General features: G+C 33.5%; 1 protein-coding gene across 1 annotated transcript in view; it reads left to right on the top strand.

Moving 5' to 3' along the window:
- DTWD2 (DTW domain containing 2) overlaps positions 1-8,813 on the top strand; it is a 97,364-nt gene extending 88,551 nt beyond the window's left edge. The window contains exon 6 of the mRNA XM_067731505.1: positions 1,650-8,813. Within this exon, the coding sequence (XP_067587606.1) occupies positions 1,650-1,820 (171 nt within the window). The 3' untranslated portion in view covers positions 1,821-8,813. The remainder of the gene's footprint in view (positions 1-1,649) is intronic.
- Positions 8,814-16,321: the final 7,508 nt, after the last annotated feature.

The raw sequence follows: 16,321 nt of genomic DNA, 5'->3' as shown, positions 1-16,321 counted from the left end.
TATCTATGAAGAATCTAATAAATGTCATAAAATAGCAATTGTCTCAGTCTGTATATGGTCCAAGGTATGTTTCCTAGGTATGATGTTTCAGGATTCAATCACTTCCTTATGTTGACTCTGTAAAGTAATTATAGTCATTTCTATATTTCTTCTCTTGTTTGAAGAATTGAAGATACAAAAAGAAATTATGAGACATACCTAAGAGACTCTCTACAATAATGTCAGGCAGAGCTTTTCCAAGACGTTTGTCTTTTTCTTACTGGTGTGTCTCAGTTAGGAGTTACATTTAGTTGCATGTAACAGAGCCCTTACTGCAGTGGTTGAGCCATATATGAGTTTATTTTTCTCCTGTATTAAGAAATGCTGAAGTTAGTGTTCTATGGCTGGGAATGCAGCTGAAGAGGACATCAGAGACCCAGATTTCTTCTGTCTTTCTGTCCATCACTGTATGTATTTGGCTTTAATCTTCATGTTTATTGTCCTGTAGTCACATAGTGGTCATCCCACATGTGGCAATCACGTTCCAGGCAAGAAGAAAAGGCAAAAGCCTATGCCTGCCAGGTCTGTCCCAACCCAAGGCCTTCCACTTACATCTTGTTGGATAAACTGTCATTAGTCAATGTAGTATTACTAGCTGGACACATTGCCACCTTGAATAAAATTTTAGATTTTTTTTAATAAGGAAGAAAAGAATGGATATGGAGAGCAACTACCAGTGACTGCCACATATTTGTACGAGTTCATTGTAAATTAAAGCTGTTAAGCCCTTTGCTGCCACTTTTGTTGTATATGTGGGGGAATACATTTTCACATAGACATTGTGAAATTTTTGTAGTTAAATCTATCTTTGTTCCTTTTATTTTCTTTTTAAACAATCTGCACCATCAAGTGTGTTATTTAAAAGTGTTAGATCAGGGAACTCAGGCCCAGGGAAAGACTCTGACTCAAATATGTTTAAAACAGTAGCTTAATGTTTTGGTTTTTTTACCCTAATTTTTGAATTTGAATAACTTTAAGAAGGACATATGCTCAGTTGTTTGACAACCTCCACCATTCCCTGTTACCTTATAGGTCCACCTAGGTCACATGTTTATGTTATATGTCTGGCCCTATAGGTATTTGAGTTCAGACAGGTATGTATACAGTTACAGTTATTTCGAATGCACCCACACCTGGTTATCTAACTTGTATGTGGGCCATGGAGTAGTGTGAGAGAATTAGTAAACTTACCCATTGCTGCCATCATCCGTTTGTTAGCAAGTAGAGGGAAGCTTGTGTTAGTCTGTGATTGAACTGAACTAACTAATTTGTACCTAAATGTCTCTTTTAGTCTGCTGTTACAGATTAGTTATTATAATGGCAACAATTTTTGTAGTGTTTGAATATATTAAAGTATAAAACTAAATTTAGACTTTATCACCTATATGGAAAATTAGTATTTGTGTCTTACTGGAATTCCTTAGTGGTATGTAAGGTATGAATTTAAATGAATTATTTATTTAGAAGTTATCATATATTTGATTGCCTATTGCTTTTCATAGTTAAAAGCTAATAATAAAATAATAATCCCTGTTTCTAAAGAAAAAATTTAGATAGAATATCATGATTTGTCACGCTTTTTTTAGTATCTTTTTTTTTTATCTTAACAGACTTTGCTTCGCCCTCTTCAAGCTTTATGCTCTTTCCAGCTTCAGCATGGTGCTCAAATTCGCCTCAGCAAGGAACACCTTCTGAAAAATGGATTATATCCTAAGCCGATGCCAAAGAACAAACGCAAACTCAGGAAAATGGAACTATTAATGAACAGCATTAAAATTTAGTACAGTTGTTCTTATGGTGCTAGTTTTGTTGTCTTCAGCTGACAATAACGAGTTAACTTTTTATACATTTTAAGTCTATGGGTTTTTGTCTAAAGAATGAGAGTTACATACTAAACTTACCCAGAAGAAGAAAGTAATCCAAATAGCCAAAAAACAAACAAACAAAATTCAGTGATTCAGTGAAAAGCAAGATTTCGTACTGTATTTGTTTTTAAAATGTGCCTCTAATACATTTTTTCAAGTCAGTAATTTGAAATGTGATTAGTTGTTGAGCTGAGTTAGAAGTACTTATTAATAAAAGGGAATGGAAGGAAATTGATGTGCCTGACTGGTCCAGTATTGTTTCTGTTAGTATTTATAGATAATTAGGTGTAGACCTATAATAGAGGATAATCTTGCACATGAACATTATAGTTTGAAATAAGTAACAAAAGAAAATAATAATCAAGTAATCTAGGTTGAATTTATTTATTTCATAAATAAGTATTCTTTAGGGACTAAAATTGAATTCAGCCAATGTGATTTAAGTGTGTGATTAATTGCCCATATTTTTAAAGTTAAAGTTTAATTAGAAAAAGTATATTCACTGTCTAACATTATTTTCAGGTGTACAACATAATGATTTGGTATTTGTATACGTTGCAAAATGATCACTACAATAAGTCTAGTTAAAATCTGTCATCTTACATAATTAGAACAAATTTTTTTCTTGTGATGAGAAGTTTTAAGATATACTCTCTTAGCAACTTTAAAATATACAATACAGTATTACTAACTATAGTCACCATGCTGTATATTTCATTCCCATGACTTACTTGTTTAAAAACGGCCCTTTTGACCCTCTTCACCCATTTCACTCCCACCCTCACCTCCACCCCTGCCTCTGGTAAACACCAGTCTATTTTCTTTATCTTAGAGCTTGTCTGTCTATAAGCTTTTTTTTTTTTTTTTCCAGATTCCACATTTAAGTGATACCATTTCTTTGTCCGACTTACTTCAATTAGCATAATGCCCTAAAGATCCATCCATGTTGTTGCAAATGGCAAGATTTCATTATTTTTTTATGGATGAATAATACTCCTTTATATATATATAGATATATATATATATGTGCGTGTGCGTGCATGTGTGTATCACATTTTCTTTATCCATTCATCCATTGATGGGATGCTTAGGTTATTTCCATATCTTGGCTGTTGTAAATAATGCTGTAATGAACATGGTGGTGCAGATATCTTTTCGAGTTAGTGTTTTCTTTGGATAAATACCCAGAAGTGGAGTCACTGGATCATATAGTAATTCTGTTTTCAATTTTTGAGGAACCTCCATGCTGCCTTCCATAGTGGCTGCATCAATTTATATTTCCACCAGCAGTGCACAAGGATTCACTTTTCTCCACATCTTTGCCAGCATTTGTTATTTATTGTCTTTTTGATGACAGCCATTCTGACAGGTGTGAGGTGGTGACTCATTTTGGTTTTGATTTGCATTTCCCTGATGATTAGTGATGCTGAGCATCTTCTCATGTACCTGTTGGCCATCTATATGTCTTCTTTGGAAAGATGTCTATTCAGATCCTCTGCCCATTTTTAAATTGGATTGTTTGTTTTTTTGATATTTAATTGTAATAGTTCTTTATATATTTTGGATAGTAACCCCTTATTAGATATATGATTTGCAAATATTTTCTCTCATTAAGTAGGATGCTTTTTCATTTTGTTGATGGTTTCCTTAGCTGTGCAGAAGTTCTTCAGTTTGATGTACTCCCACTTGTTTATTTTTGCATTTATTGCCTGCCTTTGCTTCTGGTGTCAGATTCAAAAAAGCATTGCCAAGACCTGTGTCATAGAGCTTACTGCTTATGTTTTCTTCTGGGAGTTTTACGGTTTTAGGTCTTACATTTTAGTTCTTAAATCCATTTTGAGTTGATCTTTGTGTATGGTGTAAGATAGTGGTCCAGTTTCCTTCTTTTGCGTGTGGCTACATGTGGCTGTTCAGTTTTCCCAACATCTATTGAAGAGACTGTCTTTTCTCCATTGTATATTCTTGCCTCCTTTGTGGTAGATTAGTTGACCATATAAGTGTGGGTTTGTTTCTTGGCTGTTTGTTTCATTGATCTATGTGTCTGTTTTTGTGCTAGTACCATACTGTTTGATTACTGTAGCTTTGTAATATAGTTTGAAATCAGGAAGCATGATACCTCCAGCTTTGTTCTTCTTTCTCAAGATTGCTTTGGCTATTCATGGTCTTTTTTGGTTTCATACACATTTTAGGATTATTTGTTCTATTTCTGTGAAAAATGCTATTGGAATTTTGATAGATATAGCATTGAATCTATAGATTGCCTTTGATAGAGCCCTAATTTTTAAAGAGGTGCATGTAATTTTGAAATAGCACACGTTTTCATTTGTATGCAATCTGGATAAGTTTAGATTTCTCAGTATTCATTGAACAAGTTTATTCACTGTGATAAACTACTTATATTGAAGTTTTCACATGGAAATAACTGTAGAATATAAGACAGCTATAATTTTGAGAACAAATATAAAAATTTTTAGTGGACAAAAACTTTCAATTTGAGAGAATAAATTTTTCCCACTCCCTTGGGAAAATATTTAAGGAGATTTCTATATAGAATAAGAGACATACATGTAGTATATATTTATATCTAACTTACATCTACTGCAGTTATGTACACATTTCAGCAAGAAGAGGGGACTTTGTTTTTTCTTTACTTATGACTTCTAGAGTTTCCTGTATGTAGTTTTAAATTGTAAGGAAAAACTAAACATTAGATTTAAAAGTAAGCTTTATACACACACACACACACACACACACACACACACACACACACACATTTAATTTTTTCTAGTATACAGAGCTTTTTTAGTCACTTACTCTCTTTAAGCATTTTTAAATACATTTTAAAAACTATTAATACTTTTAGTTACTAAAATTTTTCAAAATGTGTAGTATTATGTGAGGATTTAACTTAATCTGGTTTTTAAAAGTCGTTACTTTTTTATTATATTAGTTGACTTTTAACTTCAGATGCTTTGTATCTGGTTGAGTTGCCTGGATTAATTCTAGGTTTTGTGGATTTGTAGCTGTAGAGTATACATATAGGCTTTACATGTATACTCTACACTTTGATGTGGGGTAGATTGTTTTGTGAATTGTTATTTAAACCATGTAACTCAGAGAGTATTCCTTTATATATAAGGTGACCATGTGTTTAGTCAGCCTTTTTGTGGTGCGTTAAAAAATCACTGTGTAATGAGTGATGTTATTTTGAGAATTTTATGCACATGTGAGTATAAAGGGTTGAGAACTACAGTATATGAAACAAGTCACAGTGCTTGGAAACTTTTATAGCTTGGATTATAAGATTTCTCATGTGGAACATGAGAGTTACGTTAAGAAAAATTATTTTCCTCCACTTTAAGACTCCAAACCAACTTTTCTTAGCTGTGACCATTACAGTGTTACTGTCTTCTCCCTAAGATTTTGGAAGGAGCAAGTTCCTCACCACCACCACTGTTAGTGAATTATGTAGAAGAGCACTTCTGTATAGCTTTCTTCATCACATATCCCCATTTATTGCCCTAAATTGCCTGTTTAAAAATGTGGTCATGCTAATAGAGAATCCTTTCTGTTGAATGATACTGAATTTCAGGAAGGTAAGTTGTTGATCATGGATACAACTTCATTGGTGTAGAAGTAAATGTTATTGATGCTCTAAGTAAAAAATTAGCTTTGACTTAGTGAACTCAAAAGTTTTATATAACTGGATTTTTGCTATGTAGATTTATTCCTTAAAAATAGGTATGAGTGGATATTTTTATAGATAAGTAGACTGTGTTTTAGATGTAATGAAACTTTGCATCTAATTCTGTCCTATAGCATAGAATAAATCACTGCCCCTTAATTTTTCTGACTAAATTTTTATTTACTGGCTTTGCTTAGCATATTCTCCCTCCTTTCTCTTTTTTTCAGCTTTATGGAGGTATCATTGACAAATAAAATTTTAAGATATTTAAAGTGTACAACATGATGATTTGATATACATTGTGAAAGGTTTCTTCCCTGTGAAGTAATTAACACATCTATCACCTCACATATTTACTTTTTTTTTTGGTGATAACATTTAAGTTCTCTTAGCAAATTTCAGTTATACAATTCAGTGTTAATCAACAATAGTCACCATATCCTCCCTCCTTTCTTTTCACACTTGCTTCTTCTTTCCTAGGCTCTTCCTCTCCCTCTCTCATTCCCCTCATTGTCCTCTATCCTTTTCTACTATCCTTAGCCTGTGTGCTAGTTTGTAGAAAATTTTTTTACAAATTATTCATGTATTCTTACGTAAGTATTTTTCTTTACAAAAGATCCTGTAGTGGTCTTAATAGATTATAATTTTATGTTTAAAATTTGTGCAGGAAATCAGTGCTCCATGACTTACTCTGTGCAGATGACTTGGCTCCTTTAGTCTATTTAAAAAAACATATTAGACAAACAAGTAATTGTTTATTAGTCTTTAATAATTGTTCACTTGAACTAACAACATAAGAATTATTTTTTAAAGAAATTTTTTAGTGTAAGGAATTAAAAAAACTGAAATAGATGGCCTTTGAATAAGAAATTATAATTTACTGTTATTGTTATTTAAAAGTATATTAAGGAATTAAGGCATTAAAACATTTTAGAAAGTACAACTGCCTCAAGATTATTTTCACAGATGTACTCTTCATTGATTTTGTATGCTAAAAGCATTTATCCATTTCTGTCTCTAAATATGTTATTTACAAGGTAAAAAATCTCTTATTATATTTTTGGTATATATTTAATTTTATGGGAAACATAATTGATATGAAAAAGGCAGTAATTTACAATGTGAAAAAATCATCAGATTTTATAAATCTGAGTTTTTTTTGGCTTTATTAAATAATTTTATATCTAAAGTTGCTTCTTTCTTAATAGAATCAATGAAGAAACAGTTAAAAATGTATATAAAAAACCTTGATTTTGGATCTAAAATGTAAGCTTGCCTTTTCATGTCTCTGGATTATCTACAATTATAGAAATGAAACCAACGTTTTAACATCACATTTAATAGTTATTGTTTAGTAACTCTCAGAACTCTTGCAAATTAAAATTCTATGGAGCAGACAATGACAGATACTTTTACCCATGGCATATAGTTTTCTATAAAAGAAAAATATCCATTTAGTGAATAAGGGAAAAGTAAAGATTAGTAGAAATAATGAGTATCTTTCAGGCAAAATACATTAACAAATTGGCTCTTCCTTTAATTCATAAAGTGTTCATTCAGTAGGTTATAGTAGGGAAAACGGATTATGATGTCACTTTTTCTTTTTAATTTAATTGGAGTATAGTTGATTTACAATGTATTAGTTTCAGATGTACAGCAAAGTGATTCAGTTACACATATACATCTATTTATTCTTTTTCGGATTCTTTTCTCATATAGGTTATCACACAATATTGAGTAGAGTTCCCTGTGCTATACAGTAGATCCTTGTTGGTTATCTATCTTATATATAGTAGTGTGTGACATGTTCATCCCAAGCTCCTGATTTATCCCTCTCCACCTGACGCATTTCCCCTTTGGTAACTATAAGTTTGTTTTTGATATCTGTAAGTCTGTTTCTGTTTTGTAAATAAGTTCATTTGTATCAGTTTTTAATTTAGATTCCACATACGAGTGATATCATATGATATTTGTCTTTCTCTGACTTACTTCACTTAGTATGATAATCTCTAGGTCCATCCATGTTGCTGCAGACGACATTATTTCATTCTTTTTTATGGCTGGGTAATATTCCATTGTATATATGTACAACATCTTTATCCATTCCTCTGTTGATGGACATTTAGGTAGCTTCCATGTCTTTGCTATTGTAAATAGTGCTGCAGTGAACATTGGGGTGCATGTATCTTTTCAAATTATGGTTTTCTGCAGATATATGCCCAGGAGTGGGATTGCTGAATCATATGGTAGTTCTATTTTTAGTTTTTTAAGGAACATCTATACTGTTCTTCATAGTGGTTGTACCATTTTACATTCCCTCCAACAGTGTAGGATGCTTCCCTTTTCTCCACACCTTCTCCAGCATTTATTGTTTGTAGATTTTTTGATCATGGCTATTCTGACCAGTATGAGGTGAAACCTCATTGTAGTTTTGATTTGTATTTCTCTAATAATTAGTGATGTTGAGCATCTTTTCATGTGCCTTTCGGCCATCTGTATGTCTTCTTTGGAGAAATTGGACTTCTTTCTCATCTTTGCAAGATCTTACTGTGATTCTGTCCAGGAAACAAAATTATGTCCCTTCCTTTCTTCTAATATCTATGAGCAGATTCAACATATAAAACAAGGCTTCTGATTTCTTGATCTGAAAGGTACCTTTTTGATAAAGGACTCCTGCATTGTGGCAATTAGATAGTTAACTTATTCATATCTTTGGATGGTTTTATTTGCTCATAAAGGTCCTGGAAACTTCTGTATGGAAAAGAATTTGGTAAATTCAATAATATCAGTATACCAATGTAAATGATCTCCTTCATTTTCAGATCATTGGTGATGAGAAGTATAGATTAAATGGGGATTGTAGGCCTGGGATTAGGCCATTGAATTTTTTTTTTTTTTTTGGCCACACCGTGTGGCTTGTGGGATCTTAGTTCCCCGACCAGGGATTGAACCTGGGCCCTTGGCAGTGAGAGCGCGGAGTCCTAACCACTGGACTGCCAGGGAATTTATGATGTCACTTTTTGATTTTTAATTTATGGGAATTGATTTCATTGCTTTTAAGAGTACCGGTCTTCTTTTTAGCTTAAAATTTACTAATGTCTATGTTTATGGGGTATAGTAATAGTTTTTACTTAGAACTAAACATTTGTGATTTGTAATATCTAATATTCAGTAAATTATTAATACAATATTAAACTTAATTTCCATCTTAAAAGAAATAGTTAAATTACTAATGACTTAATATTTACTTTGTATAATGCTTCTACTAATTTTTGTTGTAAGTTACTTGAATTATTTAAAAAAATAGAATTGTTTATGTTTTGTGGTGATTCTCTATAACATTATTATTAAAATATCATAAATATTTAATTTGAAATATATGAATGATTCCTAGTATTTAGCATCAAAGAACAAAGTCTGTTAGGTAATATATCTCTCCATGCATCTACCATTATTTTGGATAATTGGACATGATGTTACTAGTGAAATAGGCTTGGGTATCCATAAAATACCAGGTTTCAGTATATAGTAAAAGTGTCTGTGAGGTCTGTCTTTTATGTCTATTAGTAGATAGATCTTGGTCTACTTAGTGTTTCTCAGTAATCATTCCAATAAACCATTTATTTGGTAGATATTTTTATTTAGCTCTTAGTATGTGTCAGGCACTGTGTTAGGTACTACAGAATACAGTGATGTTGAAGACAGAATCCCTGTGTCCAAGAACTTGAAGTTTGGTGGTTGGAGACAGATGTAATAAAATAATTTCAGGTATTGATAACTGTTATGGGAAAGGGTCCTGTAGCAGAGTATGAGAGTCCAATCATAGTAGTTGGGAAAGGCTTTGTTGGAAGAGGTGACTTTTCAGTTTTGTGCTAAATGATGAGAAGGATGCAGCACGTAAATAATCTTAAGGAATTTTTCAGAGAAATAGTAGTTCAGAGGGATCAAAGGACAGGAATTTTTTTTTTGAGATACGTGATATTAAGGATAGCTGTCTGGGTAGATTGGTAGACTTGCTGAAGAAAAAATTTGACATGCTTTTTATCTGATTGTATTTTTTCAGTGAAGAAAGTGGTAAAGTTATCAACTAAGTATGAAGGGGGATATTGAGATATGTTTATGGAGAGAGAGGACATGAAGTATTTATCTGGAGAGTGGGTTTACTGGGGCAAGGACTAGGATTGTTTGGCATTGTTGTGTCCCCCTTTCAGATATATGAGTATAAATTTGAAGCAGATCTGTTTAGCATGCTTATGTGAGTTGTGTATGTGGGCATGCTCCACATTCTGTTGTGGTGCCTAGTCGTAGAGTAAGCAGATAATTGGATTGGGGTGCTGTTCAGTGAGCACAAGAGAAGGAGAGAGGGTAAGGGATTGGGGTACTGTGTAATAATACTAGACCGTAGAATCTGGACTTATAAGGAGAGAAGGGCATCTGGACCATGGATAGTGAAAAATTGGTATGGTCATTGGTTGAGAATCTTAGTGTGGTCATAGAATTATTGGAATGGGTATTCTAGATAAATAAGCTGGAAGGTGAGGGTCAGAGAACAGGAAGTTTGAAATTGAGATATCAAAGGTGGTGCAGTTATTACTGGTAACAGTTTCCAATGTGTGACGTTAGAAATGATGCTAAAGTTTGGTAGAAGACTAGATGTTTAGAGCTAGGTAAAGAATTAAGAGGCTGTGGAATTGGATGCCCAAGTTTTGGGGTGTGGAAGTCCCCAAGAATATTAAGAGTAATGGTGGAAAGTAGGTGCTGAATTCATCAGTGAATGAGGGGAAGCGACCGGGAGTTAATAGATAATGCCAACAAGGAGGGTAAGGGGTAATAGAGTCTGGTAATGCATTTCAGAGGTGCTAGAGGTTTTTAATGAAGAAGGAGGAAAGACCAAGTGAGTTTGATGGAAAGTGACAATGGCCATCAAAGAGAACTATACTGTCTCCAGGCTCTGAGGTATGAGGGATATGAGAGGAAAAGCAGCCTCTGCTTGGGAGAGCCACAGGGGAAGCAATGTTCTCATTTATATAATAAATGGCTCACAAAACTTGGGGAAACATTTTACTTACTAGATTACCAGTTTATTATTAAAGGCTGGAACTCAAGAATAGCCAGATGGAAGAGATTGCATAGGGCAAGGTATGTGGGAAGGGTCTTGGAGCTTCCATGTCCTCTCTAGGCTCGTCACTGTCCCTGAATCTCCATGTTTTCACCAACCTGGAAGCTCTCTGAACCCTGTCCTTTTGGATTTTTATGGAAGCTTCATTATATAGGTATGATTGATTAAATCAATGACCATTGGCTATTGATTCAGCCTCCAGCCCTCTGCTCTCCATGGTCTTTCTAATTATGGCTTATTTCACTTAGAGTTATGACCTCCAGAATCATCCATGTTGTTGCAAATGGCAGAATTTCCTTTTTTAAAACCACTGAATAATATTCCATTTTATGTACACCACATTTTCTTTATCCATTCATCCATTGAAAGACATTTAGGTTATTGCCATATTTTGGCTATTGTGAATAATCCTGCAGTAACATGGGGGGACTGAAATTTCCAACCCTCCAGTCACGTGGTTGGTTCTCCTGGCAACAAGCCCCCATCCTCAGGTGCTTTCCAAAAGTCACCTTGTTAACATAAACTCAGGTGTGTTTGAAAGGGGGTTGTTATGAACGTCAAGACACCTTTATTGCTCTTATCACTTAGGAAATTCCAAGGGGTTTAGGAGCTCTGTGCCAGAAATGGGGAAGAAGAAATATATATTTCTTGTTATAAATCACAGTATCACAGTTTGTAAGGATGGGAAGAGTAGAAAATGGGATTATTAGAGATGCCTAGTGGTGAGTCTATAGGATGATAGATAATCTGGGAAGTTTGTATTTCTTTTTTTAAAATTTTTAAATTAAAAAAATTTTTTTTATTCAAACAGGGGAAGTTTGTATTTCTAATTGAAATGACTGGACATGTAAAGTATGATGGGATTCATCCTGAGGTCAGAACATGCAGTAAATCTTTAAATCCTAAAAATGATTTTTTATCATTATAGAGGAATAATTGACAAATATAATTGTATATATTTAAAGTGTACAGTACAATGTGATGAGTTGATATACATATACATTGTAAAATGATTACCAAGATCGAGATAATTAACATATCCATCACCTCACATAGTTTACGTCGGTAACTCTTTTGTGTGTGTATGTGGTGAGAATGCTTAGGATCTAATGTACAACATAGTGACTTGATATTTGCGTATACTGCAAAATTATCACCACAGTAAGTCTAGTTAATAGCCGTAACCATACATAGTTACAATTTTTTTGCTTGTTATGAGAACTTTTAAGATTTACTTTCTTAGTGACTTTCAAATATACAAATATTATTAACCATAGTCACCATGCTATATATTAGACCCTCAGAACTTATTCTTCTTCTAACTGAAAATGTGTACCCATTGCCCTATATCACCTTATTTCCCCCTACCCCTAGCCCCTGGCAACCACCATTCTATGTTCCAATGAAGTCAGCTTTTTTTTTTTTTTTTTTTTTTAAGGTTCCACACGTAAGTGATACTATTTAGTATTTGTCTTTCTCTTTCTGGCTTATTTTACTTAGCATAGTGCCCTCCAGATACATCCATGTTGTTGCAAATGGCAGGATTTACTTCTTTTTTATGGCTGAATAATACTCCATTGTGATGTGTGTGTGTAACATTTTCTTTTATCTGTTGATCCATTGAAGTACTTTTAGGTGGTTTTCATATCTTGGCTATTGTGAAAGATGCTGCAACAACATGGGGGTGCAGATTTCTCTTAAAGATTCTGATCTCACTTCCTTCAGATAAATACCCAGAAGTGGGATTGCTGGATCATATGGTGGTTCTATTTTTTATTTTTTGAGGAAACTCCATAATGTTTTCCATAGTGGCTGTACCATTTTACATTCTTACCTGCAGTGTATAAGGGTTCCCTTTTCTCAACATTCTCGACAACATTTGTTACCTCTCATGTTCTTGATGATAGCTATTCTAATAGGTATGAGGTGCTATCTCATTGTGGTTTTTAAAATTTTTTATTTTTTTATTAAAGTATAATTGATTTACCATGTTGTGTTAATTTCAGGTGTACAGCACAGTGATTCAATTATATATATGTATGCGTGTATATATATGTATATTCTTTTTCAGATTCTTTTCCATTATAGGTTATTACAAAATACTGAGTATAGCTCACCGTGCTACATAGTAGGTCTTTATTGGTGATCTGTTTTATATATAGTAGTGTGTATATGTTAATTCCAACCTCCTAATTTATCCCTCCCCCCACTTTCCCCTTTGGTAACCATAAGTTTGTTTTCTATGTCTGTGAGTCTGTTTATGTTTTGTAAATAAGTTCATTTGTATTTTTTTTTTTTTTTAGATTCTACATATAAGCGATATCATATGATACTTGTCTTCCTCTGTCTGGCTTACTTCACTCAGTATGACAATCTCTAGGTCCATCCATGTTGCTGCAAATGGCATTATTTCATTCTTTTTTATTTCTGAGTAATATTCCATTTTATATATACACTACATCTTCTATATCCATTTATTTATTGATGGACATTTAGGTTGCTTCCATGTCTTGGCTTTTGTAAATAGTGCTGCAGTAAACATTGGGGAGCATGTATCTTTTCAAATTATAGTTTTCTCTGGATATATGCCCAGGAGTGGGATTGCAGGATCATATGTTAATTCTATTTTTAGTTTTTGAAGGAACTTCCATACTGTTCTCCATAGTGACTGCATAATTATGGGTTTGACTTTCATTTCTCTGATGATTAGTGATGATTAGTGGAGTAAGACCCAACTGTAAACATTTTATAAGATGCACCAGACACTTTAAATGTAAAGATAAGGTTAAAGACAAAAGAATGGAAAGAGATATACCATGCAGACCTTGACTTTTTTCATTTTCTAATCCATTTTATTTATCATTCATTCAACATGTATATGTTTATCATCTAGTAGGTGTCAGGCACTGTCTTTAGTACAATATTGTATGTAAAAAAATCTAGGTATTTGGATTTTCCATTATTTTGAAGTTTAGATAGGAAAATTTGAAAATGGTAGGGCACTTTCATGTAAATGTTCGTTCCTAAAAATGTCTTGTTCTTAAAAGAAAAAAGCCAACTCGCTCAACCCGACTGTCCAGTTAATTCTTTTTGCGGTTATAAATGTCTACCAGAAAAAAAAATAGAATACTTTTAACCACAGTGGTAGGCATCAGTAGTCTTTAGTAAATACTTTAATCCTGTCTGGATCTTTATAAGGAAGGCTGTAACAACAGTAATATTTTATATATACTTGTTTGATTCAAATAGTTGTTTCAATCCTTGTGATCTAGTCATTAATTCTTTAATTTATTACTTTAGAAACCATGTTGCATCTACTTCCTTTTTGAATGGGGAGTGGAATCTGATTTTTCCTCTTGAGCCCGGGATGTTATTCTCAACATGTGGTGAATCCCTGTCAGAAATGAATAAAAGCTTCATTAGATGTTTCTTATAAAGAAAATTAATTTTCTTTTCTTAACCTACTTCACTTTATTATCATCAGAATATAATGCAGAAAAACTATTGTAATATATGTTGACAGGGCCTTCCTGCAGAGAGGATGTTCTAGTTGACTTGCTGATTTCTACAAGAAAATGCCTTGCCTAGTGCATAATTCAGGTAAGATAGTAGCAAGGGATTGGACTGACCAACAATTTCAGTGAGGAAATCATGTTGAAAGCAAAATATTCCATGTAAAATGTATGATATTCTTAATGCTCATATTTAATATTTAATGAAGCCAGCCCTGAAGGATAGTCTTTGAAACACAAGTTCAGCTACCTGACTGGTATTTCTGTATGCCACAATTAGAGCTGTCAAAACAATCTTTTTAAAAATAGAACCAGAAAGAGCTTGAGTGCTTGTTGTCTGGAGTTGTACTAGCATTACTTGATGTGAATACAGAGTTTCCACAAAAGATGAGGCTAAAAAAATACTTTCTGATTATAAGTACAGCACTACCCATAACATGCACCAAAGGAAGAAATGTATTTTTCAAGGATATGGTGAGATATTTTAATTTAATTATTTAGATATATATGAATAAGCAAAAAAAATCTATGAAGAAACATGTAGGTAAACATTTCTGAAATTAACTTATGGAACAAAGAGGCCTCAAATATGCTGTTATAATATGGAATAGAAAATAGGGCAGTGTATGAAGAATCCTAAAATAATTGTTCATTAATGGACATCATACATCTGTTAGAACTGCTTTTAATTTATTATCTTAGGACTGCATAGAGCAAATGAAGTAAGGTAATAAAAGGCTCATCAATCCCTAATCTTTACTTTTGCAAAACTTTTTTTAAATGATCAAAATCTGAAATGTTTCCTAATTCACAAATAAAATTCTCATTATGTATTGCTAGAAATCCACCAATCAGCCATACAGAATTGCATTATTTTACAAGATACAGTTCTTGGATCAACTTTTTGCTCCTCTTTCAACTTATTTGCCCATATATTAAAAAAAAAATCTAGAAAACTTCTCTCTCTTTGTATTCTTAGAGTGACTTAGCCTGATATTATTATAAGCCAGGTTCCTGATTGTCAGATTTAAAAATTCTGATAGAAATTCTGTGACAGACTCTGCAGCAGCATCTCAAATATAATGTCAGTGGTGGATCTTCCCACTCATTTTAAGTAGGAAATGAATGATAAAGTCTATACCATAGTATCAGGTGTTCTGCTCTCAAACTGCCTGACTTGCTCAAAAGTCAGGAAGAGCAAAGAGAAACATTGGTCCCTGCAGTATGTGAAATTTAAAAATGTGTATGCTGCCTTTTGAAGGAAAGGCTAAATTTGTTGTTTAAGGGTTTTATGCTTAAAGCCTTACTGTTCACTCCCCAGTTAAGTCCCCCTAGACTTTGTATTGTGGTTATCTCCAGCTGAGTGCTCAAGGTGGGCCAGCTATGGTTCGTCATTGCATTAGAGTGCAGGGAGTCAGCTGTACTGAGGAGAACTGTTAGAGTGAAACTCTCAGGACTGGCAGAAGAAGAGCCCTTAAGGGCACTTGGCAGTTCCATTATAAACTAGAAGTAGCAGGAAGAGAAGAGGGACACAAGGTTAGTTCAGAGGAGGGGGAGTTCAAGCTCCCTAAATGCTATAGCTGTAGCCATCAGTCTTTTTTTTTTTTTTTTTAAATTATCTGAACGCAAAAATAGAGATTAAAAAAAATTTTTTTTAATTTTATATTTTTATACAGCAGGTTCTTATTAGTCATCCATTTTATACACATCAGTGTATACACGTCAATCCAATCTCCCAATTCATCACACAACCACCACCCTCACACACCCTCTACTTGCCCCCCTTGGTGCCCATACATTTGTTCTCTACATCTGTGTCTCAATTTCTGCCCTGCAAACCGGTACATCTGTACCATTTTTCTAGGTTCCACATATATGCGTTAATATGCGATATTTGTTTTTCTCTTTCTGACTTATTTCACTCTGTATGACAGTCTCTAGATTCATCCACGTCTCTACAAATGACCCAATTTCGTTCCTTTTTATGGCTAATAATTCCACTGTATATATGTACCACATCTCCTTTATCCATTCGTCTGCTGATGGGCAATTAGGTTGCTTTCATGACCTAGCTATGGTAAATAGTGCTGCAGTGAACAAT

The sequence above is a fragment of the Pseudorca crassidens genome, chromosome 3 (genome assembly GCF_039906515.1).
Source record: "Pseudorca crassidens isolate mPseCra1 chromosome 3, mPseCra1.hap1, whole genome shotgun sequence".
Classification (NCBI taxonomy): Eukaryota; Metazoa; Chordata; class Mammalia; order Artiodactyla; family Delphinidae; genus Pseudorca; species Pseudorca crassidens.
Note: the sequence above shows the minus strand (reverse complement) of the source record. Positions and strands in the feature narration are given on the sequence as shown.